This window comes from Chiroxiphia lanceolata, chromosome 32, assembly GCF_009829145.1.
Source record: "Chiroxiphia lanceolata isolate bChiLan1 chromosome 32, bChiLan1.pri, whole genome shotgun sequence".
Lineage (NCBI taxonomy): Eukaryota > Metazoa > Chordata > Aves > Passeriformes > Pipridae > Chiroxiphia > Chiroxiphia lanceolata.
In genome coordinates this window covers 123,695-148,594 of record NC_045668.1, presented here as the reverse complement: position 1 = coordinate 148,594, position 24,900 = coordinate 123,695, and the positions used below count along the sequence as shown (strand labels likewise).

General features: G+C 49.0%; 1 protein-coding gene across 9 annotated transcripts in view; it reads left to right on the top strand.

Moving 5' to 3' along the window:
• LOC116779902 (ribosome-binding protein 1-like) overlaps positions 1–24,900 on the top strand; it is a 552,013-nt gene that overhangs the window by 514,227 nt on the left and 12,886 nt on the right. Inside the window, exons 1-2 of one of the 9 annotated variants that reach the window (XM_032674410.1) lie at positions 19,950–20,123; positions 24,172–24,301. The exons of 7 other annotated variants lie outside the window; for them this stretch is intronic. In XM_032674410.1, coding sequence (XP_032530301.1) covers positions 24,198–24,301 — 104 coding nt within the window. In that variant the 5' untranslated portion in view covers positions 19,950–20,123; positions 24,172–24,197. Of the gene's footprint in view, positions 1–19,949; positions 20,124–24,171; positions 24,302–24,900 lie in introns of those variants that run through there. One more of the 9 variants, XM_032674409.1, reaches the window with a different exon arrangement.

Genomic DNA, 24,900 nt, shown 5'->3' with positions numbered 1-24,900 from the left:
ACTTCAACCTCAGTTTTCGTTTTGTTTTTCTTTTTTTTTGGACTCCTTTCTCCTTTGTTCTGTTCCTGTTTCTGATTGTGGGAACGACTCCTGTGAGTGCAAACCCTCTATGAGGAATAGAACTGGGTATTTCTGTTAGAATCTGGCACTGACTGAAACAATCCATTGAGTCTAAAGTGTGCCTTTGGTTGAGTGCGAGCTCTCTGTCGCTGTCATCTTCCCATCGGGATAGCTCTGAGGGTGTGTAGTCTTCCCAGGAGGAAAACTCTTGGCCAATGGAGTCTTCCTCTTGGGAAAGCTCTTGGGCAATGTCGTTTTCCCAGTCGCACAGGTCTTGGTATCTCTTGACTTCTTGACTCTCATTTTCTCCCCACAGGTTGAGCTCTCGCACTGTCCCACGTTCTTCCCATGGCTGCAGCTCTGGGCCGCTCACGTTTCCCCAGTGGAACATTCAGAAGTTGCCTTTGGAAAGATTTTGGGGTGGACCAAAGAGCTGTGAAAACAGCTCAAAAGGGCTTGTTTGCCCACGTCCAAACTGTGCTTGCTTCCTAACAAAGATGACTCACTGGCAACAGTCAGGCTCAGAGCGTGTCTGTGCAGGCTTTGCCGGACAGGCTCCACAGTCCTGGGGCAAATGTGTTTGGATGCCAGTTCTTTGTGAGCCGGGTTCAAGGGGCAGGTTCAGTTTGCCTTTGGAGAGAACGCACACACCTGCCCTCCCAGCCGCAACTGGGAACTCTGCTACTGGGAGAGTTGGGAGCTGAGCAGTCCCTCCTCACAGATCCCTAAGTGGTGCCTGAGTTTTCAGATGCATGACTATCTAGAGTAGCTAAAAAATGACATCTGTACACTCTCTTCTGAAAGACACAAATTCTGAAGTAATTTGAGCAGTGTTCTGTCTTTCCTTTCTTTGTAATTTCCTAGCAAACCATTGCCACAGGCACCTCCACTGGCTCGATTCCTTAAGGACTGCTCCTGTGGAAGGACTCCCGCAGCAGAAGTTCCCGGGGAACTGTCTGCCACAGGAGGGAGCCCACGCTGGAGCAGGGGAAGGACTCTTTGCCCTGAGCAGTGGCAGAAACAGTGTGCAATGAAGTGCCCATGAAAGCCATTCACTTTTCCCAAGGTGATTTAGCCCTAATTTATTTATTATTTATTTATTTTACCTTTTGGACCCAAGATACAACAGACTAGCACAATAAAAGTTGTTTTCTACCTGAAAGAGGGGCCATGTGTGGGGGCAATGGTTGAGAGCTGAGGGGCGATGTGTGAGGGCAATGGCACAGAGGGCAGTGGCTGAGCAGCAATGTCTGGGCTCTTTCTCAGTTTCTCTCCTCTCCGGCCGGAGCGGGGCCGGCGGGAGCCGCTCTCCCCTCAGAGCGCCCTGAGGGCGCAGCAATGGCGGCCCCGCGCTCCTTCAGCGCCGCCCGGGGAGGGAGCGGGCGCCCTTTGGCACCGAGACGGGAACGCAGCTCCTGAGGGCTCCGCTCGGCCACGACCGCCCCCGCCGAGCCCGGCCACACACCCGGTTTCAAGAAGCCGCCGCCGATACTGCGGTTGAAGCGCCGAGGAGCGAAGCCGCCGCTGCCGCCGCTGCCCCAGCCCCGCGGGGCCCCTCAGCGCCCGCCCCCCCCAACCCCTTCTGCAGCCTCAACAAGGCGCCTCAGCGGGCGGCGGCCCCTCAGCCCCCGCCACCGGCCCCAGTGGGCGGGTGTCCATCGGCAGCGCCCTTCTGGTAGCTGGGACCAAGCCCCAGCACTGGGTTCTGTGCGTGTGGCACCAGAGAGGAGACGGGAGACACGGGGAGGGGACTCGGCACCCTCGCCATCGGCCCTGGCCCTGAGCCCTGACCTTCATCGCAATCGCCGTCAGCCACTGTCGTCCATGCCATCACTCTCAGACATCGCCGTGCAGCACTCAGTCATTGCTCCCAGACATGGCACCTTGGCCACCTCCCTCAGTGCCCTCAGCCATTGCCCTCAGTGCCATCGCCCTCAGTCCTCTCCCTCAGCACCCTCGCCATCTGCTTTTGCCCTTGATGCTGAGAAAAAGCGGTGACAGTAAGACTCAAAAGCCACAGGTGCTATGAAGCTTGTATTTGTTTATTTTTGGCACAGGCCGCACAGCAGATAGCTCTGCCTAACAGGCGCACGCCACTCCCTAGTCACAGTTTCCGTTTTATTCCATCAACTCATACATATTCATTGCATATTTTTTCATATTCCTGACTACTTGAGAGTGGGGGGTCTTCTATATAAATCTCGGGACACGCCTTCTGGCACCTGCACACTTCTCTCCGGTGGTCGCCTCGGGTGGTCGCAGGGGATGAAGGCTCAAAGTCTTCCTCTCTCTGAGCTGTTGACTTTGTTCTTGGAGCATGCGCAGTCCCTCAGCACCCTCTCCTGGTGACAGTTCCTCATTGGCTGTCCATCTGCCCGGGGTCCCATTGGCTGTCCATTTTGTTGCTACATTGCACTCTCCCATTGGCTGCCCCTTCACGCCACCACGCAGCTTTCCCATTGGCTGCCTCTTGGCAGCTCCCCATTGGCTGCTCACCGGCAGCACGGTTGTTCTCTTAGCAACAGCACGTGAACCTTGAAATTGCACTTATTGAACTAGGCCAATCACATGGCAACTTAACATTTTCCCTTATCATACGTGGTCTTGGGGCTTGAGATTACAAAGAGGGTAAAGACCTACCTGGAATGTTTGCACACTCAGTGTTGCAGGGCTCTCAACATTACCTGGACGTCTTCTTACCTCATCAAAATCTTGGCTCTGCTGGCCAAACCTCTCTTCCTTCCCTTTCCTCCCAGTTCCTCTGACCTCTTCAAATCTTTCATCTGGATGAACTCAGTTTTGTGATGCCCTTCAATGACCCCTGAGCATCTGCCTCTCCACCTTGGTCGGTCAGTTCCTGGGAACACCCCTGATGACCCAGTTCCCAAGGGGACATGAAGTTCTGCTGTGCTGGAGAGGCTCCTTTGAGCATTGCCGGTGTCCCCTCAGTGCCCCCCAGGTGCCCCAGTGCCCAGTTGGGACGACAAAGTGCCCCCCCAGCGCTCTCAATGCCCCCACGTGCACCCCTGGGCCCCCATGACCCCCTCCCATCCCCACAGAGCCACTCTGGGACTACAGCTCCCGTCGTGCCCCGCAGCTCCACAGTGCTAATCACAGCCGTGCCTGCACTTCCCATGATGTTCTGCGGCCTGGACTGACCTGTTAGAGGTGAGACTTCAGCCACCAAGAGCCGCCTGGGATCCCTGAGAGCCCCTCCCAAACCCCGATGGGCCCCCTCATGTTCTTCCTGGGACCTCCAACTGCCCCCTGCCCCAGAGAGCGCCTAAAAAGCCAATTTAGGGACTACAACTCCCATCATGCCCCGCATCCGTTACAGAGCCATTTTAGCCTCGCCTTTGTTATAAGTAATCACAGAGTAAATTTACTGATCAAAGTTGAGGGAATTTATAAAGTTATGAAGCTGTGTCAAATGCTTTGTTGGAATCACAAGTTTGAGTGTTATGCAATGCCTGACCACAAGATTAGTAAGCTGCGGACTGACAAACCACAACGCAATGATGATTTAGCGTATTGTCTCTTGCTGTTTTGAAAGTGTTTGTATTGAGCATATTACTAGGGAGCAATATGGAGACAAACAGGAGGGGGTCGACCATGAGGAATCAGGTTGACCAACCGTCATCACGATGGAAATTTCCAGCATCACGGCCTATAGAGACTATGGACTTTCATATCATTGGTGAATTGCCCTCAGCAATGGAGAAAGCCCGTGAAAGGAGGAACCAACCTGGAGATAGCCCGCGAAGGAGGAACCAAGCAGGACTCAGCCCGCAAAACCACAACCAATGGACTGATGACATGACATTGGGGGAGGTGGCAAAGAAGGGTATAACAAGTGCTGTTTCTGTTCCCCTTTGCGGACCGCGGCAGGAACAGGGGTTTCCTCTGGTCACCCGGCTAGCCGTTTTTGCTTGTTTGTTGGCCTTAATAAATCCGGTTTTTTTCCTTGCAATCCAAAATTTATAGCCTCTTACTTGTATCAACTTGGTGCCGCTACTCAGATGAAGACCCCTGAGCGATAGAAACTCTCTGGGGAGGGCACCCCTGTCTCATTTTTGGACGGTCCTGGAGAGATTCTGCTACTCAGAATCTTCATTCTGACCAAATTTATTAAGGCCAAACAAGCAAAAAGAAACTCTGCAGACCCCTATAATCTCTGTATACGGGTCCGGACGGAGCCTAGTTCAGGGAGGAGCTTAGGCAGGTAATTTTTGAAGGCTCGGTTTTCGAGCAGACAGCTGTCCTAGAGAGAGGCAGTTGTATTGGTTCGTCCGGTTAGGGGAGGTCCACTCCAGTGCCCGTTGTGGTGCTACCTAAAGAGCGAAGACTCATCCTGGGAGAGGTGAGTATTGTGAGTCCCCTTGGCGGTTGGGAGGGGGTCCTGGGGTGTGCCTGAGTGAGATGTCCTCTGAGGACGAAGCAAGTGAGGACCCCCAAGTAGTGCGGTTCCTGTAGCCTGCGAGGGAGCAGGCCACGAACGGGGGGAAGTGGTCGTGACTTGAGTGTGTGTGAGAGAGCGAAAAGGCACCCCAGAAGATGGGTCAGAGGAAGAGCAAGGCTTCCTCACCCATGGGTGGTTGTAAGGTAGAACAACCAGGCGTCCCTCACAGTGTAGGGAAACCCTCAAGCATAGATGGTCCCCAGGGGAGGGAGAGACTCAAGGGTAAAACTAGGAATCCGAAGAACCCTCTGGGAGAAAAGGAGCTCACGCTAGGTGACTGCCACTCCCAGGGAGAAAGGAATCTTGTGGTTAGGGACTCTTGTTGGAAAGTTAAGGGTAAATCCATGAGTGAGTGCAGGGATGACTCTCCGGAGGAGAGAAAACTCATGGTCAGTGGCTTTGGGGCTAGGTCACTGGGGATTCCATCGGGCAGCCCTTTGGGTGTATTGTTAAGGAATTGGAGCAACTACCCCCACACCCTTGGAAAATCCAGAGAGAGAATGGTGTATTACTGTGTTGAAGTGTGGGGAGGCAAACAGATAGGTTCAGGTGGTGAAGGCATGTATTGGTCGATGTATGGCTCTTTTGAGAGCTGGATTTGTGAGGTCCTGAACTGGTATGTTAATGATAAGAAACCCTTTTGTGTAGAAGAAAGCCATTATGCAACCATTTGGTTAGGATTGAGTGCACATACTTACCTTTTCCCTTTAAGGGAGAAAGGAAAAAAGGAAACTAGTTGTAATACTAGAGAAATTTCAGAAACGCCTCCACCTTACCTTCCCCCTTCTCCTGCACACCTTCCTTTACCTACATGTGCTCCTTTACCGGGGAACAGAATGGAAAGTGTGACTGAGCTGAGTGCTCCAATAAAATCAAGTCCCGCCATTTTGTCTTCACAAGGGCGGGAAACCGCCATCTTACCCACACCTTCACGAGGGCGGGAAGCCGCCATTTTGTCTTCACCAGGGCAGGAAGCCACCATCTTACCTCCTGCCAACACGAGTGCTCCAGCTAGAGAGCTTAGTGCCTTGTCTTTAAAACACAATATGGCATCATCTATTGAGAACATAAACACGTCCCTTTCCCGATCCCAGTTATACCCTTTAAGAGAAACTGCTTTAACTGGCAGACAGGGTGGAATAGGGTTTGTATCTGTACCCCTGAGCTCTGGAGATGTCAGAGCCTTTAAGAAGGAAATGGGGAATTTATTAGAGGATCCTATCGGTGTGTCCGAAAGGTTTGATCAGTTCTTAGGCCCCAATACTTACACATGGGATGAGATCCAAACCATACTGGGGATCCTGTTTACGGTAGAGGAGAGAGGAATGATTAGAGTGGTAGGTATGAGGAATTGGGATAGGAGACATCAACAGGGTCCAGCGGCCGACACTAAATGGCCTCTTGAAAAACCCAATTGGGACAATCAGAGAGCAGCCGATAGAGCTCAAATGGATGATTTACGGAGTATAATAGTACAGGGCATACGAGAATCAGTCCCTAGAGGACAAAACACTGATAGAACGGTTAAAGAATACCAGAAGAAAGATGAATCCCCTACGGATTGGCTAGAGAGGCTAAGAAAAAGTTTTCAGCTCTATTCAGGCATGGACCCTGAGGATGATGCGATGGGACAAGCAGTACTCAAGCTTAGATTTGTGCAGGGATCGTGGGAGGACATTTGGAGAAAGTTGGAGAAAAATAGGGATTGGCAAACAAAGGGCTTAGATCTTTTGTTGAGAGAAGCTCAAGAGGTATATGTTAGAAGAGATGAGAGGAAAGAAGAAGAAAAACAGAGGAGGAAAGAAGATAGTCAGAGAAGGCAAACAAAGATTTTAGTAGCAGCTATCAGAGAAGGACAGAAAAATAGTAAAGAACAAGGGAGGAAAGAGTCTTTTAGATCAGACGAGCGAGAGCAGCAGAAGAGATATAGACAAGTGAATCCCAGAGAAATCGGATGTCACTACTGTGGCCAGAAGGGACATATGAGGAAAAGCTGTAGAAAGAGGCTACAGGATGAACAAGTGTTCATGGAAGACTGAAGGGGTCAGGGGCTCTATTTGCTGGGGACCCGAAAGAGTTCAGAGCCCTTGATAAAATTAAAAGTGGGTCCTCAGCAACAAGAGATCGAGTTCCTCGTGGACTCGGGGGCAGAACGATCTACAGTCCAACAATTGCCCCGAGGTTGTGTGATTTCATCTGACACAGTACAAGTGATAGGAGCAAAAGGGGAACTCTTTAAGGTCCCCATAATTAAAAATGTGGAAATAGAGGCTCCTAATAAGTATGCCTTAGGAATGTTTTTATTAGTTCCTGAAGCTGAATATAATTTGTTGGGAAGAGATTTGATGATTGAATTGGGTATTAATTTGGAAATAGCAGAGCGAAAATTACAAGTCAAAATTTATGCTCTTACGGCAGAAGATGAGAAATGGATTAATCCAGAAATTTGGTATACGCCTGAGACTGTTGGTAAGTTAAATATTGAACCTTTTGAGATATCTGTGAAAGATCCAGATAAGCCAATTAGAGTAAAACAATATCCCATTCCCCATGAAGGGAAAGTTGGTCTTAAACCTATAATAGAGAGATTATTGGTACAGGGACTACTGGAGACATGCATGTCACCCCATAACACACCCATCTTGCCTGTAACGAAATCTGATGGGTCGTATAGACTCGTGCAAGACCTAAGGGAGGTGAATAAACGTACCGTAGCAAGATTTCCAGTAGCCGCTAATCCGTACACCCTGCTGAGCAAAATCTCTCCTGAACACCAATGGTATAGGGTGATTGACTTAAAGGATGCTTTTTGGACCTGTCCCCTCAAAGAAGAAAGTAGAAATTATTTTGCTTTCGAGTAGGAGGACCCAGACACCCACGGGAAACAGCAGTTAAGGTGGACAGTTCTATCCCAGGGGTTTACTGAATCCCCAAATTTATTTGGACAGGTTTTGGAACATCTATTACAATCATTTAAGCCTTGTGAAGGAACTGTCTTGGTACAGTATGTAGATGACTTGCTGATAGCTGGAAAAGAATCAGAGATGGTTAGAAATGAGAGCATCAGACTTTTGAATTTTCTAGGGTCGAAAGGTTTAAAGGTGTCCAAATCTAAATTACAATTTACTGAAGAGAAGGTGAGGTATTTAGGCCACTGGCTGAGTAAGGGATGTAAAGAATTGGATCCAGACAGGGTGAAGGGAATATTGTCTTTGCCTATACCTAGGAATAAGAGACAGATTAGGCAAATTCTAGGTCTCTTGGGATATTGCAGACAGTGGATAGAGAACTATAGCAACAAGGTGAAGTTTCTGTATGAGAAACTGACCAAAGAAGGTCTGGTGAAATGGAGCAGTGAGGATGAAAGCAGATTAAATGGGTTGAAAGAAGATCTAGTGAATGCTCCTGTGTTGAGCCTCCCAGACATCCGGAAACCATTTTATTTATTTTAAATGTTGAAGATGGAACAGCTTATGGAGTCTTAACTCAAAAATGGGCTGAACGTAAGAAACCTGTCGGTTACTATTCAAAGATCCTAGATCCAGTTAGCAGAGGATGGCCCACCTGTCTGCAAGCAATAGTCGCTACAGCTCTATTAGTAGAGGAGGCGACTAAGGTGACCTTTGGAGGAGAGTTAAAAGTGTACACTCCACATGATATTCGAGGAGTGTTAAAGCAAAGAGCAGAAAAATGGTTGACTGACAGTCGATTATTAAAATATGAAAGTATTCTACTCAACACTTCTAAGTTGGAGCTAGAAATAACACATTTGCAGAACCCAGCTCAGTTCCTGTATGGTGAACCTCAAGGGGCCTTAGTGCATAATTGTATACAAGCTATTAGTCTTCAGACTAAAATCAGAGAAGATTTTGAAGAGGAGGAGTTAGATTTGGGTGAAAAGCTTTATATTGATGGTTCATCTAGAGTGGTAAATGGAAAAAGAAAATCGGGATATGCAATAATTGATGGAGTCACCCTTCAGGTTAGGGAATCTGGACCTCTGAGTAACACATGGTCAGTTCAAGTGTGTGAATTATATGCCCTATTGAGAGCTTTGCAGTTGTTGAATGGAAAGATAGGGACCATATTTACTGATTCGAAATATGCCTTTGGAGTGGTCCATACTTTTGGTAAGATATGGGAGGAGCATGGACTGACAAACGCACGGGGCAAGGGTTTAGTTCACGAAAACTTGATTCGGGAAGTCCTAAAAGCTCTGAGAGGACCAAAACAGATTGCAGTGGTACATGTACAAGGTCATCAGAAAGGGTTGAGAGTTGCAGTGAGAGGAAATAATTTAGCTGATGCTGAAGCAAAAAGAGCAGCATTGTTGGTAATGACTGACCAGGAACCAGAAAGAACAGAAGCCTTGAAATGTTTTAGTAATCAGGAGAAAGAGAAGTTGTTGCAAGTGGGTGCAAGGGAAGAGAATGGTAAATGGTTACTGTCAGATGGTCGAGAAGTGATTCCAAAGGGACTTACTCGTAAAATAATGAGTAAGTTACATGAACAAACACACTGGAGTACCCAGGCCCTAGTGGATCATTTCGAGAATAAGTATGCATGTGTTGGAGCGTATGATATAGCTAAAAGGGTTTTGGAAGGATGTTTAACTTGCAAGAAGGTAAACAGAGGGCATCTAAGAGAGAGAATCAAAGGTGGGAGAGAATTAGCAAAGAGACCGTTTGAAAGAATTCAGGCGGACTTCACAGAGCTGCCAAGGGTGGGAAGGTATCAGTATTTACTGGTATTAGTGGACCATTTAACTCATTTCGTGGAAGCCTTTCCTACTGCTCGGTGCACAGCCAAAGTTGTATCCAAAATCTTGCTGGAGGAAATTATCCCTAGATACAGTGTAGTCAATGTAATAGACTCTGACAGGGGAACGCACTTTACATCTAGAGTGATCAAAGAGACCACAGAGTTGTTTGGAACCAAGTGGGAGTATCATGCCCCTTGGCATCCACAGAGTTCAGGAAGAGTAGAAAGAATGAATGGAGAAATAAAGAAACACCTAACTAAATTGATGTTGGAAACAAAAATGAATTGGGTAAAGTGCCTTCCTCTTGCACTACTGCATATTAGGACTCAACCCCGAGTGGACACAGGAATTTCACCATTTGAAATGATGTATGGTATGCCCTATGAATTTGGAACTCCCGTAGACAATCCAAAAGTTGAGGATATTCTCCTTAGAGAGTATATTATTGAATTGATGAAAAGGAGACAAGAGTTAAGGAAAAGAGGGCTTGTAACACAGAGACCACCTTTAGACATGTCCATCCAGAAGTTTCAGCCGGGAGACAAAGTGCTAATTAAAACTTGGAAAGAGACCTCACTAACTCCATGTTGGGAGGGGCCTTTTGTTGTTCTTCTCACCACAGATACTGCTGTACAAACAGCTGAGCGAGGGTGGACCCACGCATCTAGGGTGAAAGGACCGGTGAGAGACTCTAAGTGGACAGTGACTTCCACCCCTGGAGACCTGCAGATGAGAATTAAGAGAGTGCAGCCAGCAGATGAACCCTGATGGAGAGGTTGTAAGATCTAGCTTATATACTTTCTTTCAGATACCACAAGGACAAACTTTAAGAAAGGTAAATTTTGCTTCCTGGAGCTTGGAGAGACTTCCTGAACAGACTGGAGGCTCAGGACTGTATAAAATAGCAGGAACTCAGACTGTTTTACCTTTCTGTTGTGAGGTAGAGACTGACATACCAGAGTGACGCAATCCACATGGAATACCTTGTATAAAACATCCAGAGTCTACTCACTATAGCTGGGTGGTATGTAAATGTAAGAAGTGTAACAGGGAGTGGCACTGTGTCTCAATTAGGGGACAATCTTATTGTATAAAGTGTAGAACGAGCTCTGCAGAATCAATAAGAGAACAATTGGTAAACGCTGAGATTTTAAAGGCATTCTGTGGTTGGAAGTGGCTTGTCCCAGAGACTTGGGAAATCTATGAAACCAATTGGAATAAGGCACTAATAGAGTTGTGCCATACCAGATTCTCTTGGAAATTGGTGAAACCAAATCGAAGAAGATATATGGAATTGCTAGAAATGATTGACAGGATTCAAAATCTTGAAATTAATGAGTCTCACTCTGAATCAGTGGAAAGAAACTAAATAGACCGAGTCTATCCCCTGAAGGTTATCGCTGCTGCCGAGAAGAGTTAAAAACCTCGTTGTTCCCTGCACAGGAACAGACGAAGGGAGGCAGAGAGATAGAAAGTGTGGAGAAAGGTAAGCTCAGAACATTCACCACTGAGAGAAGAGGGAGAGGTTAAATTGAAAATGAGGTAGAATCTGGTACAAATTATTATCTTAGTGATTTTAGCAGGTTCTCTAGGGAATGCACACCAACCTTTTGAATGGACCTTAACTCAATCGGGAGATTCAAGAGTTATCCGAAGAACAATAACAGCAGTTATTGTTCCTAGGTTTAATGTAACAGTTTGTGATCTGCTGATGGCGAGTATACCTCACGAATGTGGAAAGGAGGTGGAAAGCCCTCTGTTACAGTGAATAAGGGAGCCACATACTGGTGTCCAAGTTCTAAACCAGGAAAGTCTTAGTGTAATTACCCTGGGCACTATCACTGTGGATACTGGGGTTGTGAGACCATAACCACTGCCTGGAGACCTGAGAGACCTGATAAATATTTAAAGGTACAATGGGGACCACCACACTGTAAGCCTCCTGCACTTGGAGGGTTGGTGACTCCTTATGAGACATCAAAGTGTGAATTCTTGCAAGTGCAAGTCATGAATCATGAGGACCGAGGGTGGTTAACTGGAAAAACTTGGGGTGTAAGGTTGGATCGACTGTCTGCAGATCCAGGAGCCTGTGTGACCATAAGAAAACAACCATTAGCTGCCTATTCTCAATTGTTAGGACCTAATCTGGAAATAAAGAAATTTAAAGATAGTGGTCTAGAGAAGGAGAAGATAGATAGAGCCCCTATTAACCCGGTACCACAAAGATCAAAAGAGGTCCAAATTCCTCCTACCAAGCCATCTGAGCAGGTGAAGACATCACAGGGAGAAACAGAATCATTGTTGAATCTGCCTTTATAAGAGGCATCTTATAAAGCTATAAATTACACTGAACCTGATATGACTGAGTCTTGCTGGTTGTGCTATGATGTGAGACCTCCTTTCTATGAAGCAGTGGGGTTAAATCTCACTTTTAATTTAAGCACAGAGGATAACCCGAGTCAATGTAATTGGGGTGAAAAGAAAATCGGACTCACTAGGTCACAAGTCAGTGGGCAAGGAACATGTACTGGAAAGGTTCCCCCCGATAGTAATGAATTATGTGGTACCAGAATCGATAAAATAAAAGGGGGAGAAAATAAATGGGCTATACCACACCATGGTGGATGGTGGATATGTTCTAAGACTGGATTAATTCCGTGTGTTTCTACCTGCATTTGAGAAAAGTAATGAGTTCTGTGTTCAAATAACAGTGCTGCCTCATATGTTGTATCGTTCTGAAGAATCTGTTCTGGAGTTTCGGGAAGTGAATAAGCATAGAATCCAAAAATGGGAACCAGTAAGTGTAACTATTGCTATGATCCTGGGGTTAGGAGCAACAGGTGCTGGAGTCGCATCCTTGGTACAACACAGTCATGGATTGACTGCTTTACCAGCAGCAGTGGATGAAGATTTAGACAGAATTGAGAAATCTATCTCATATTTAGAAACCTCTCTCAATTCCCTTTCAGAAGTAGTCTTGCAGAACAGACGAGGGCTAGACTTACTGTTCCTGCAGCAAGGAGGTCTGTGTGTAGCCCTAGGAGAAGAGTGTTGTTTCTATGCAAACCACTCAGGAGTTATCAAAGAATCCATGACTAAATTAAGTGAAGGGATATTACAGAGGAAAAGAGAGAAAGAAGCTCCACAGAGCTGGCTAGATAACTGGAATAGCCAGTTTCCCTGGCTGACAACTATAATTTCAACTCTAACAGGTCCTTTGTTAATGCTGTTCACCACACTGATTTTTGGACCATGCATTTTTAATAAGGTTATGAATTTTATCAAGAGTAGAGTTGATACAGTACAATTAATGGCAGTAAAACAGCAATATGAAGATATGAGTGGGAAATCCTCAAGTGAGGACCAAGCTTCTCTTTTAGAAGTAGCCAGAGAAGCAGTAATTGAATTTGATCAGTAAATTTATGAGGAAATCAGGAGGGGGGAATTGTTATAGGTAATCACAGAGTAAATTTACTGATCAAAGTTGAGGGAGTTTATAAAGTTATGAAGCTGTGTCAAATGCTTTGTTGGAATCACAAGTTTGAGTGTTATGCAATGCCTGACCACAAGATTAGTAAGCTGCGGACTGACAAACCACAACGCAATGATGATTTAGCGTATTGTCTCTTGCTGTTTTGAAAGTGTTTGTATTGAGCATATTAATAGGGAGCAATATGGAGGCAAACAGGAGGGGGTCAACCACGAGGAATCAGGCTGACCAACCGTCATTCCAATAGAAATTTCCAGCATCATGGTGCCACGGCCCGCAGGGGTAAAGGGAAATGGGACCGGGCACTGCAATCAGGGTTCAGACACAGTTGAGGTCTAGTGCAGCAATGCCAACTTTATTAAGGGTAACAGTGACTTAAATAGGGTAGGTTCAGGGGGTGGACTCAGGCTTAGAGAGGAGTAAAAGACAGGCAGCTAAAGGGAAGCTGTGACTGGGGGAACAGGGAAAGATGGGTGGCAACTTTGGGTCTCCAGGGGAAAGGGCCAATGGGAGCTCCCTCTGCACTGCAGCAAACTGTGGTCAATCAGATGCAGAGGAGTGGGAGAGCAGGGGAGAACAAAGAAGTAAACAGGTTTTGGCGGGAAAACTGTGAGGGGAGAAGGAGACAATATGGAGGATATGATTTAAAAAACAACAAGCCGGGGTACATACAACACTATAACAGTATAACAATAAGCTGGGGAAAACTGGGGAAAAACTGTCTGTCCAGTGAATGTCTAACCCGATGTAAGAGTGTCCGTTTTAGCAATATAGTGTCCATTCAGGGATCATAAATCTTTCTCCATGCTTGGTATCTCTCCCGTTCCGAATCCTCTCCTCCAACATCACGGCCTATAGAAACTATGGACTTTCATATCATTGGTGAATTCCCCTCAGCAACGGAGAAAGCCCGTGAAAGGAGGAACCAACCTGGAGATAGCCCGCAAAGGAGGAACCAAGCAGGACTCAGCCCGTGAAACCACAGCCAATGGACTGATGACATGACATTGGGGGAGGTGGCAAAGAAGGGTATAACAAGTGCTGTTTCTGTTCCCCTTTGCGGACCGCGGCAGGAACAGGGGTTTCCTCTGGTCGCCCGGTTAGCCGTTTTTGCTTGTTTGTTGGCTGTAATAAATCCGTTTTTTTTCCTTGCAACCCAAAATTTATAGCCTCTTACTTATATCACCTTCATTTCCCATCACCCCCCGCACCCTATGGAGTCCTTTTATAGCCGGGCTTGCAGACCCCCAAGTGCCCCGCACACGCCCCCCAACCCCCGAGTTCCCCTCAAGTGTGCCCTGAGAACCCCAAAGCGGCCCACTGGGCCCATATGAGGCCCTTTGGACCCCGATTTCCCCTCAGAACCATTTTCGGGACTTTATCTCTCATCATGCCCCGCGGCATCTTTCGGGCCCCATTGCGGCCATACCCCTCCTCACTACAACTCCCCTCATGCCCCGCGGCTCCTTAGAGCCCATTGATACCCACGCTAGAACTCCCGTCTTGCCCGGCGGCCTTATAGAGAGCCCTGTTATACTTGCACCTATAACTCCCGTCGTGCCCTGCGCCCCAGAGCCCCATTAAACGTCCCAGATTCCCTCCCCAAGTGCCTCCCTGGATGCCGAACTGTCCCCTGAGTCATAGAATCGTTGAATCAACCGGGTTGCAAAAGACCTCCAAGATCATCAAGTCCAACCCTAGATCCATGGCACTAAGTGCCACATCCAGTCTCATCCTAAAAACCTCCAGGGACGGTGAATCCACCACCTCCCTGGGCAGCCCATTCCAATGGCTGATTACTCTCTCTCTAAAAAATTTCTTCCTAATATCCAACTAAGCCTCCCCTCGTAGAGTTTGAGACCGTGCCCTCTTGTCCTACTGCTTGGTTGCCCGACGCCCACCTGGTTACACCCATCTGTCAGGGAGTTGTAGAGAGTGATGAGGTCTCCCCTGAGCCTGCTCGTCTCCCGGCTAAACAACCCCAACTCCCTCAGCCTCTCCTCACAGCACTTGTGCTCCGCTCCCTTCCCCAGCCTCGCTGCTCTTCTCTGCACCTGCTCCAGCACCTCCATGGCCTTCCTCAACTCAGGGGCCCAGAGCTGGACACAGCACTCAAGGGGTGGCTTCACAGGGGCAGAATCACTTCCCTGCTCCTGCTGCCACACTCTTCCTGCTCCAGGCCAGGATCCATTGGCCCTCTTGGCCACCTGGGCACACTCTGGCTCCTGTTCAGCTTCCTGTCAATCCACACTCCCAGCTCCCTTTCTGCCTGGCCACTCTCCAGCCACTCTGTGCCCAGCCTGTGGGGCTGCAGGGGGTTGTTGTGGCCAAAGTGCACTTGGCCTTGCTGAACCTTATCCCGTTGGAATCAGACCATCTCTCCAGCTTGCTCGGGGCTCTGCCAGGGCACTGGTTTGGGGGTGATGCTGAGGGAAGGACAAGGGGGTGACAGTGCCCAGCCTTCCTGGGTTGTGCCAGGAGGCCACGAGGCCCCAGGGCCTCAGCACAACGTGTGTCCTCACAGCCCGTGGTGGCACAGACCAGGCTGTGCCTGAGGGGACAAAGTCTTGGGACCTCTTGGAGTTCTGGCCCCCCTCACTTGATGTCCCTCTGTGAAGGAACAAACCACCTCTCAGAGGTGGCTGACAGACCAGTGCTGGGAACAGTGGTTTTGAGGGCCTGGTGTGTGACAATGGCCCTGGGGCACCTTGAGTAGGGTGTCCAGAAAACCAGGTCACAGATCAGGCCCTCCAGGATTATACCTGGAGGCCTGGCTGTGGACGGGACGGTGCCATGGGCCCCCTTCCTGCAGCCTCACTCTGTAGCTCTTTGTCCTGGTTTAAGCCCCGCTGGCAGTTATTCACCACCCAGCCCTTTGCTCACAGCCCTCCCACCCCCGGTGGGGTGGGGAGAGGAATCAAGGGAAAAACTTGCAGGTGGAGATAAGAACAGTTTAATCATTGACAACAAAGTAAAATATAATAATATAGTGAATAATCAGAGTAATGATGATTAAATGGAAAGGAAAAAAAGTACCAAACAATGCACAATGCAATCGTTCACCACCCCCTGACTGATGCCAGGTCCCCCTTCCCAAGCCCAGATCAGCCCCCCATTCCAGGTAACTGCCCCAGTTTATATACTGGGCATGATGTTTAACGGTGTGGAATATTCCTTTGGCCATTTCAGGTCACCTGTCCTGGCTCTGCTGCCTTCCCAGCTTTTTTCTTTTGGGAACCTTCTCACTGGCAGAGCAGGGGACAGAAAACCAAAACCAAATTCCTTGATTTAGGATTATCACGACTCAGTAAAACCCCAAACATGAGTGTCTTATCAATAATATTCTCATTCCGAATCCAACACATGGCACTGTAATGGCTACTGAGACTAAATTAACTCCTTCCCAGCTGAAAACAGGACAATATCCACCCCTTACTCCATATCAATGATGTCATGCCAATTGTCACACTTCCCAATTCCCCATCACATTTCCTATTTATCTATTTGGTAGATATAAATATAGACATCATTCCCATAGTCTGTGGAACACCTCTGTCAAATGGTCACAAAACGTCCACAAAAATTGTTTGTTGAATTCATTCAGTCCATGACTTTGGCCTCCATCCCTGGGAACAGGAAAGCTGTGTGGGAGGTGTTGGATTGTTGTGTGTGGCACATTTGAGTCAGTTCTGACTCCACTGTTCAATTGCTGTTCAGTTTAATCAAAGTTCCTCCTTCCTTCAGAGGGAAGTCAAGGCTCAGATCCCCGGAACACTTGTGGTTGAGGTCGATGCTGTGAGGTGCTCAGGTGATGCACACGTAGTAGCCACCATAGAAGTGGTAATACAGTGTTGGTTAGTTCCTAACATCAAATTTAATTCATTGGTTATTTTCACCCCAAATCAAATCCCCTTAAGGCACACACAGGATATTCCCATTCTCCCACATCACTCACCAAGTGCACTCGTGTCCTTGAGCAACATCAATCCCACGGATGGGTTTGCCTTCGCCTGAGGCAGGAATAACCCAGACTGTTCTCCTGTAGCGGGTCGACTCTGGCCGGATGCCAGGTACCCACTAAAGCCACTCTCTCACTCTCCCTCTGCAACTGGACAGAGGAGAGGAAAAAACAGCCAAGGATTCATGAGTTGAGATAAGAGCTGGGAGAGGTCAGTTACTGATTACCTGCAATGGGCAGAACAGACTCAAAGTGAGGATATTACTTAAATTTATTGCTAACAGGATAAGAGCCAAAGAGTGAGAAATAAAACAGTCTTAAAAACACCTTCCCCCCACCCCTCCTTCCTTCCATGTTCTCCCTCCTCCCTCCCAGCAGTGCAGGGGGACGGGAATGGGGGTTGCAGTCAGTTGTTGTTTCTGCTGCCGCTCAGAGAGAGGAGTTGGAGTCTTTCCCCTGCTCCCCTGGGGTCCCTCCCACAGGAGAGAGTCTTTGATGGACCTCTCCAGCGTGAGTCCATCCCTCGGGCAGCAGCTCTTCCCAACCTGCTGTCCCGTGGGTCACTCCCCCATGGGGTCAGTCCCTCATGGATGAGCTGTCCCGGCGTGGGTCCCCCACAGGGGCCACAGGTCCTACCCAGGAAAAACCTGCTCCAGCCTGGGCTTCCCTCTCCACGGGCTGCAGGTCCCTGCCAGGACCCTGCTCCATCCTGGGTCTGCCACGGGGTCACAGCCTCCTTTGGGCATCCACCTGCTCTGGAGTGGGCTTCTCCATGGGCTGCAGGGGGGTCTCTGCACCCCGATGCTCCCCCAGGGGCTGCAGGGGGGTCTCTGCACCCCAATTCTCCCCCAGGGGCTGCAGGGGGGTCTCTGCACCCCAATTCTCCCCCAGGGGCTGCAGGGGGGTCTCTGCACCCCAATTCTCCCCCAGGGGCTGCAGGGGGGTCTCTGCACCCCGATGCTCCCCCAGGGGCTGCAGGGGGGTCTCTGCACCCCAATTCTCCCCCAGGGGCTGCAGGGGGGTCTCTGCACCCCGATGCTCCCCCAGGGGCTGCAGGGGGGTCTCTGCACCCCGATGCTTCCCCAGGGGCTGCAGGGGGGTCTCTGCACCCCGATGCTCCCCCATGGGCTGCAGGGGGGTCTCTGCACCCCAATTCTCCCCCAGGGGCTGCAGGGGGGTCTCTGCACCCCGATGGTCCCCCATGGGCTGCAGGGGGGTCTCTGCACCCCAATTCTCCCCCAGGGGCTGCAGGGGGGTCTCTGCACCCCGATGTTCCCCCATGGGCTGCAGGGGCACAGTTGCCCCACCCTGCTCTGCCCCACAGGCTGCAGGGCCTCAGCTCCAGCACCTGGAGCTCCTCCTCCCCCTCCTTCTGCACTGACCTCGGTGTCTACTTTGTTGTTCCCATGTTCTCACTCCGCTCTTCCCTGGCTGGAATTCTTTCTGTCCCACAGCCTTCTGTTCTTACATATGTTATCCCAGAGGTGTTACTGTCACTCCTGATTGGCTTGGTCTTGGCCAGCAGCAGGGAGTCCGTCCTGGAGCCAGCTGGTGTTGGCTCCACAGGACAGGGGAAGCTTCTGGCAGCTTCTAAGAGAAGCCACCCCTGTAGCCACCCCCCCAGCGCTACCAAAACCCAGCCACAGAAACCCACCACATTTCCCCACCATGTTTTTAATGTGTACTGCAGGAACTTTGTCCCCTTCCACAGCACGTAAATATGTTGACAGGGCAGGGCCAGCCCGACTGGTAGATCCTCTGCTGTTGAGGAACCTTTGGTAAATGTGTAACCCAGTGTTTGCAGGCCCCACCACCCTTTGCCCTCAGTGTCCTCTTCACCTGTCCATTGCATCCTTGGATCTCCCCAGAGGCTGGTGCATGACAGGGGATGTGATTCACCCGCTCAGTGCCAGGTTCTTTGGCCCAAGTGTCTCTGAGGCTGTTTCAGAAATGAGTTCCACTGTCTGATTCAGTTCTTTCAGGGATTTCATGTCACCATAAAACTTGCTTCTCCAGGCCCAGGACAGTGTTCCAGGCAGTGCCTTGGGACACAGGAGATGTTTCCAGCCATCCAGTGTTGATTCCCCCATTGCAAGCACATCGCATTGCTGTGAGGGGTTTGGGGCAGTGGGATACAGACAATCTGCCAGGCCTCCCCATACTTATATTTCAGCCATGGTGAGCAAACCCCTCTCTAAACAGGTTTTTTGGGATGTCCAAACACTCCTTAGTTTGATATTTCTGAGTCTAAATCTTCACAAAATGAGTGTTTTTCAGCCCCAAAGCTCCCTAAAGCAGTGTTTTGGATCCCAAAATGTCCCTAAATGGGTGTTTCTGAGCCCCCCAGATTGCTCTTTCTCAGCCTCAAAACTCCTGAAATTGCTGTTATTACCCCAAACCTCCAAAAGAGGAGTGTCTAAGCTGCGAAGTTCCTGAAATTGGGGTTCCAGAGTCTCATGATTCGAAGAAATCCTTAAACAATATTTAAAACATTTCTATTATGGCCGGGGCCACACAGGTGGTTTCCCCTCCAAGTGCATGTCCACCAAGTAACGAAAAACAACAGCTTTTATACATTTGGAAGGAGTAAGTTTCAAAAATTATCTGTCATATACATTCTTTGAGAATTGGTATGAAATCTGCCTTATCTAAATACACATTCGGTTACCTATCCCTATTTTTATTACTATAGAGTAATTATTATAGAGTAATTACATAAAGTTTTATCATTTCAAGCAACTGTGTTCTCCCACCCATCTCCTGTCTCCCTTGCAATGTTATTGATTACTTTTGCTACGTGCTAAAAGCCCTTCTTTTCTGTCTTTCCCTATCAGTCTCTGATCTTATCCATTCAGGCAAGCCATAGTTCCCCTTTATCCTAACTGCCCACAATTGGGCAGACCCCCTACTTGCGAGCAGTTAAAATCTGCAAAGTCACATTTCATGCTTTCAACTAACATGGTTAGACTTTTATTTTATTTTATTTTGTCTTTATGTCACCCAAACGCCCTAACTCGTGCCACATGCCCCATTTGCCATCAGACCATGGGGTTCGCTGCCAGTGCTCCCAGTTCCCTCCCAGTGCCATTCCTGGTGCCCTGGGAGGCCCCAGGAGCAGGCAGGGGCCACTGGCTGTGCCCCCCTCGCCCCCAGCAGGGACCCCGGGGCTCTGCCTTTCCTCTCCCGTCCCAGGAGCCGCTCCCTGCTCGGAGCATTTTCGCTTTCGGTTTCCAGGGATTTCCGAGAAACTGGTGTAAATCCGAGAACTGAGGTGCCAGGGGATAAAGGGCAGGGGTGGATCCTGTTGGAGTGGGGTAGGGCAGGAGGAATATAAGCGTCAGGAGCTCTCCGGTGCTCCCACCCTCGCAGCGGAGCCGCTTCATCCCGACCTTCTTCCCAGGTAAGTGCAGCCCCTCACTCCCACCTTTCCCCCCGTGTAGCTGTTATAAGTAAATCAGCATTAGGCTTTAATATAGTAGTAAAAATTTATTAAAGATTTATATAAAAATCAAATAAGCAAATCAGCGCGCTTGAGGAGACCCCCTCTCCTTCAAGGCACACGACTTCAATAAGTTTGAGTCTGTCTTTTATAGGTTTGTAACTGCTCATTTCTTAAAGTCCCCTCCCAATCTTTCGTTTCTCCTTTTTTACGTCATCAGTTCTATCTGCGCCTGCTCCGCTCTGTTGCCAGGGTTTCTGCGCATGCCCTGTTGCTAGGAAACAAGCTCGGCTTGTTTTCGTTTCATCCTTTGACGTAATTAGTTCCCTCTGCGCATGTGCTGTCATGTTGCTGAAAAGCAGACTGTTCTGTTTCTTTTCTTCTTTTTGACGTAATTAGTTCCCTCCCCTATTGCTTTAGATATCATTTTATATATACATCTCTAAGATCTACGGGTAACATAACAAAACATCACTCATTATTGTAACATAACGTTACGGTTTGTAATTACAGTATTGCAAATATAAGTTGATAAGCAAATTATCTCTTCTTTGGTCTTTATTGGCTATTACAGGGCTGCTTCTGCTCCCGAAATTAATGTTTCTGAGCCCACAAGCTCCCTAAATCACTGGTTTGGAGCTCCAAAGCTGCTGAGTCCCAAATCTGCTTCAATTGATCTTTTACACCCCAAAAGCTTTTTAATTCACTCTTTCTGAGCTGCAAATATCCCCAAATCGCTCTTCCTGACCCGAAGCTCCTGATATTGGGTTTTCCGAGCCTCAAGCTCCCCAAATCAGGGTTTCTTAGGCCCGAGATTCCCTAAATCAGAGCCCAAGAGCTCCCTAAATTGGAATTTCTGAGCTCAAAAGCTGCCTTAAGGGGACATTCTAAGGCCACAGGCTCTGTAAATGACTGTTTTGGAGCCAAATGCTCCCTAAATTGGTGTTTCTCAACCCCAAAGTTCCCTAGTGTGCTGTTTCTGGGCCCAAAATCTCACTAAATCAGTGTTTGGGACCCCAAAAGCTCCCTAAATGGATGGTCCTGAGCCCAAAAGCTCCCAAACTTGCAGAATCTGAGACCAAAAGCTCCTGAGTAGGGGTTTTTGAACCCCCAAAAAACCAGAAATTGTGGGGTTTGAGCCCAGAAGTTCCCTACACCTTTTTTTTTTTCTGAGCCTCAAAGATCCCATAATGGGTATTTCTGAATGCAGGAGCTCCATAAATTGTTGTCACTCAGCCCAAAAGCTCCCCAGGTGGGTGTGTGGTGAGTTGACCCTGACTGGGTGCCAGGCACCCACCAAAACCACTTCATCACTGCCCTCCACACCTGGACAGGGGAGGGAAAATACAGCAAAAGCTTCATGGGCTGAGATAATATTCCCCAAATTCTGGTGTTGGGAGCCTCATGGTTAACCTGGGGACAGAGCAGCGAACTAAAGAAAAACTTGTATTGGAATAAAAGGGAGAGTTCACCAGACAAACCCCAGTGAGGTCGCTCCACTGGGCAGGGGACCCCCCCCCCCCTTTTATCCCATCTCACCCGAAATGCAGGTCCCTCCCTGTTTCTCCTTTGGCCAAGGTACTCCGGGGTTACAGACTCCCCCACGCCCCGGCTACACCCTCCCCACTGCACGCTGGCCTCCCCCTCCCTTTTGGCCTATGTTGTATCCAAACTGTGCCTTTCACTGGGGGGGCTGTCACGTACTTCAAAATGGGGACTGTCACACATCTACTTCAAAATGGGGGCTGTCACACACATCCTTCAAAATGGGGACTGTCACACACAGACTTCAAAATGGGGGCTGTCACACACATCCTTCAAAATGGGGGCTGTCACACATCTACTTCAAAATGGGGACTGTCACACACAGACTTCAAAATGGGGACTGTCACACATCTACTTCAAAATGGGGGCTGTCACACACATCCTTCAAAATGGGGACTGTCACACACATCCTTCAAAATGGAGGCTGTCACACACATCCTTCAAAATGGGGGCTGTCACACATCTACTTCAAAAAGGGGGCTGTCACATCCTTCAAAATAGGGGCTGTCACACACAGACTTCAAAATAGGAGCTGTCACACACATCCTTCAAAATGGGGCCATCCTCTCCCTGCAGCAGATTGCTTCTCCTGTTCCCAAGCAAACTCTATTTTCCCATGGTCAAAGGTTGCATACACTAACTTTCCACTCTCTGCTACTGAGTTAATTATGACTTTATTCCAAGTTTTGCAAGAACATTCTATTTTTCCTTATAATAAGGACTGGGAGAGATCCCTCATCGATTGCTATCACAGGAAAAGCAGACTCGAATTGGGGAAATGAGTTGAATTTATTAGCAACCAAATCAGAGAGGGATAATGAGAAGTAAAACAAACCTTCCGAACTCTTTTCCCCCCACCTTTCCACCCCTCCTTCCTGGGCTCTCCCTCCTCCTGCTCGGCAGTGCAGGGAGGTGGGAATGGGGGTCACAACATCACAGATTGTTCCTGCTGCTGCTCAGGGAAAGGAATCCTTCCCCTGCTCCAAGGTGGGTCACCCACAGGGCCACAAGTCCTCCCAGGAAATCCTACTCCAGTGTGGGCTCCTCTCCCCACGGGGTCCCTGCCTCCTTCGGGCATCCCCTGCTCGGGCTGCAGGGCAGTCTCTGCAGCCTGTGGGGAAGCCCCTGGTGGAGCAGCTGTTACACACTGGAACATTGCAGAAACTCATGGAACTAAGGGAACACCGGGACACTGGAGCAACGTTCCAGTGTGTTCCAGCTGCTTCCCCATGGGCTTCCCCACAGGCTGCAGGAGAGCCTCAGCTCCGGCCCCTGCAGCACCTCCTCGCCCTCCTTCTCCACTCCCCTTGGTGTCTGCAGAGCTGTTCACAGGCTCTCACACCGCTCTTCTCTGGCTGCAATTACCTCTGCACAATAACTTGCCTCTCCTTCTTCAATATGCTACTCCAGAGGCATTACTATCATTCCTGATGGGCTTGGCCTTGGCCAGCGGTGGGTCCGTCCTGGAGCCACTGGAATTGGCTGTGCCAGACATGGGGGAACCTTCTGGAAGCTGCTCACAGAACCCACCCCTGGAGCCCTCCCACTATCAAAATCTGGCCACGCAAACCCAACACAGGGTGTTTTGGAGCTTCAGACCTCCCTGAATTGGTCTTTCTGTGTCCAGATGCTCCCAAAATCAATGCTTTGAACCCCAAAAGCTCCCAAAATCACTGGTTCTGACTGGAAAAGCTCCCTAAACGTGTGTTTCTTAGGCCCAAAGCTTCCTAAAGCAGGGTTCCTGAACAAGACCCTCTCTAAACAAGTTTTTTTGGAAGCCCAAAAATTTCTTGAATGGATATTCCTGAGCCCAGAATCTCCCAGAAAAGTGTTTCTCAGCTCCAAAGCTCCCTAAATTGGTGTTCTGGACCAAAAAATGTTTCTAAATGGGTGTTTCTGAGCCGAAATACTCCCTCCATTGCTGATTCAGAGCTTAAAAGATCCCTCAATAAGGGCTTTTTAGGCCCAGAAGCTCCTGAAATCAGTGTTCCAGAGCCCCAAAGTCCCTCAAATCAGTTTCTTAGCCCCAAAACCCCCTAAATCATTCTTTCTGAGCCCCAGAGCTCCCAAAATTTGTCTTTCTGAGCCTTGCAGCTCCCAAAATTAATGTTCCAGAGCCTTGAATCCCCCTAACTTAAGCCACATGCCCTGTTTGCCATCAGATTGTGGGGTTCAGGGGCTAAAAATTCCAGTGCAACCCCAGAGCTCCCAGTATCGCTCACTGGTCCCCCCCAGCGCTCTCATTTCCCCCCCAGTGCTCCCAGTATCACACACCAACCCTCCTCTTTCCACTCCCAAGTCTCCTCTGGAGCACCATAGAGGAGTTTCCCACGCCAGGGCCTGGATTTTGGAGCTCATCTCTAAGGGGGTGGGGGCAGGAGAAGACTCTGCCCAGCCCTTTGAGCTCTCAGCTCTGGAGCTTTGTGATTTTCCTTCAGCTCTTCCCATTTTTCTCTTCTCCAGGTGAAGGTCCTGGGTCGTGACATGCCCGGGGAGCCTCGGCAGGGCAGCTCCAGGCGGGAGGTGTCCTTGGTTGCAGCAGCTTCTGTGATCAAATACTCTGGAGCAGCCCAAGAGCTGGATGGGAGGTGGGAGCTCTTGGGAGTGAGGGGTTTTCATGGCACTGTGGAATGGTTTGGAAGGCTGTGCCTGAGCGCTGGTGGAGCACACACTGGGCACCAAAAAGGACTGCTGTGGTTTAAGCCCATCCAACAACTAAGGACCACACAACTGCTCCTCCCTCCCACACAACTGCTCCTCCCTCCCATCATCCCCACCCCTGTGATGGGAGAGGAGAATCAGGAGGTAAAACTGGTGGATTGAGATAAGAACAGTTTAATAATTGAAATAAAGTAAAATATAATAACAATAATAATAGTCATAACAATAGTAATAGCAATAACAGGAATGAAAAAGAAAAGTATTGAGAGGAATAAATGCCATGAAAAACCAGTGATGCACAAGGGAACTGCTCAGCACCCACTGACCGATGCCCAGCCCGTCCCTGGAAGGCACCTCCCAGTCAACTCCCCCAGTTCATGTACTGGGCATGACGTTCTGGGCTCTGGAATATCCCTCTGACCCGTTCAGGTCACCTGTCCTGGCCGTGCTCCCTCCTGGTTTCTTGTGCAGCTCCTCCCGGGCAGATCATGGGCAACTGAAAGGTCCTTGACTTGGGGTGAGCACG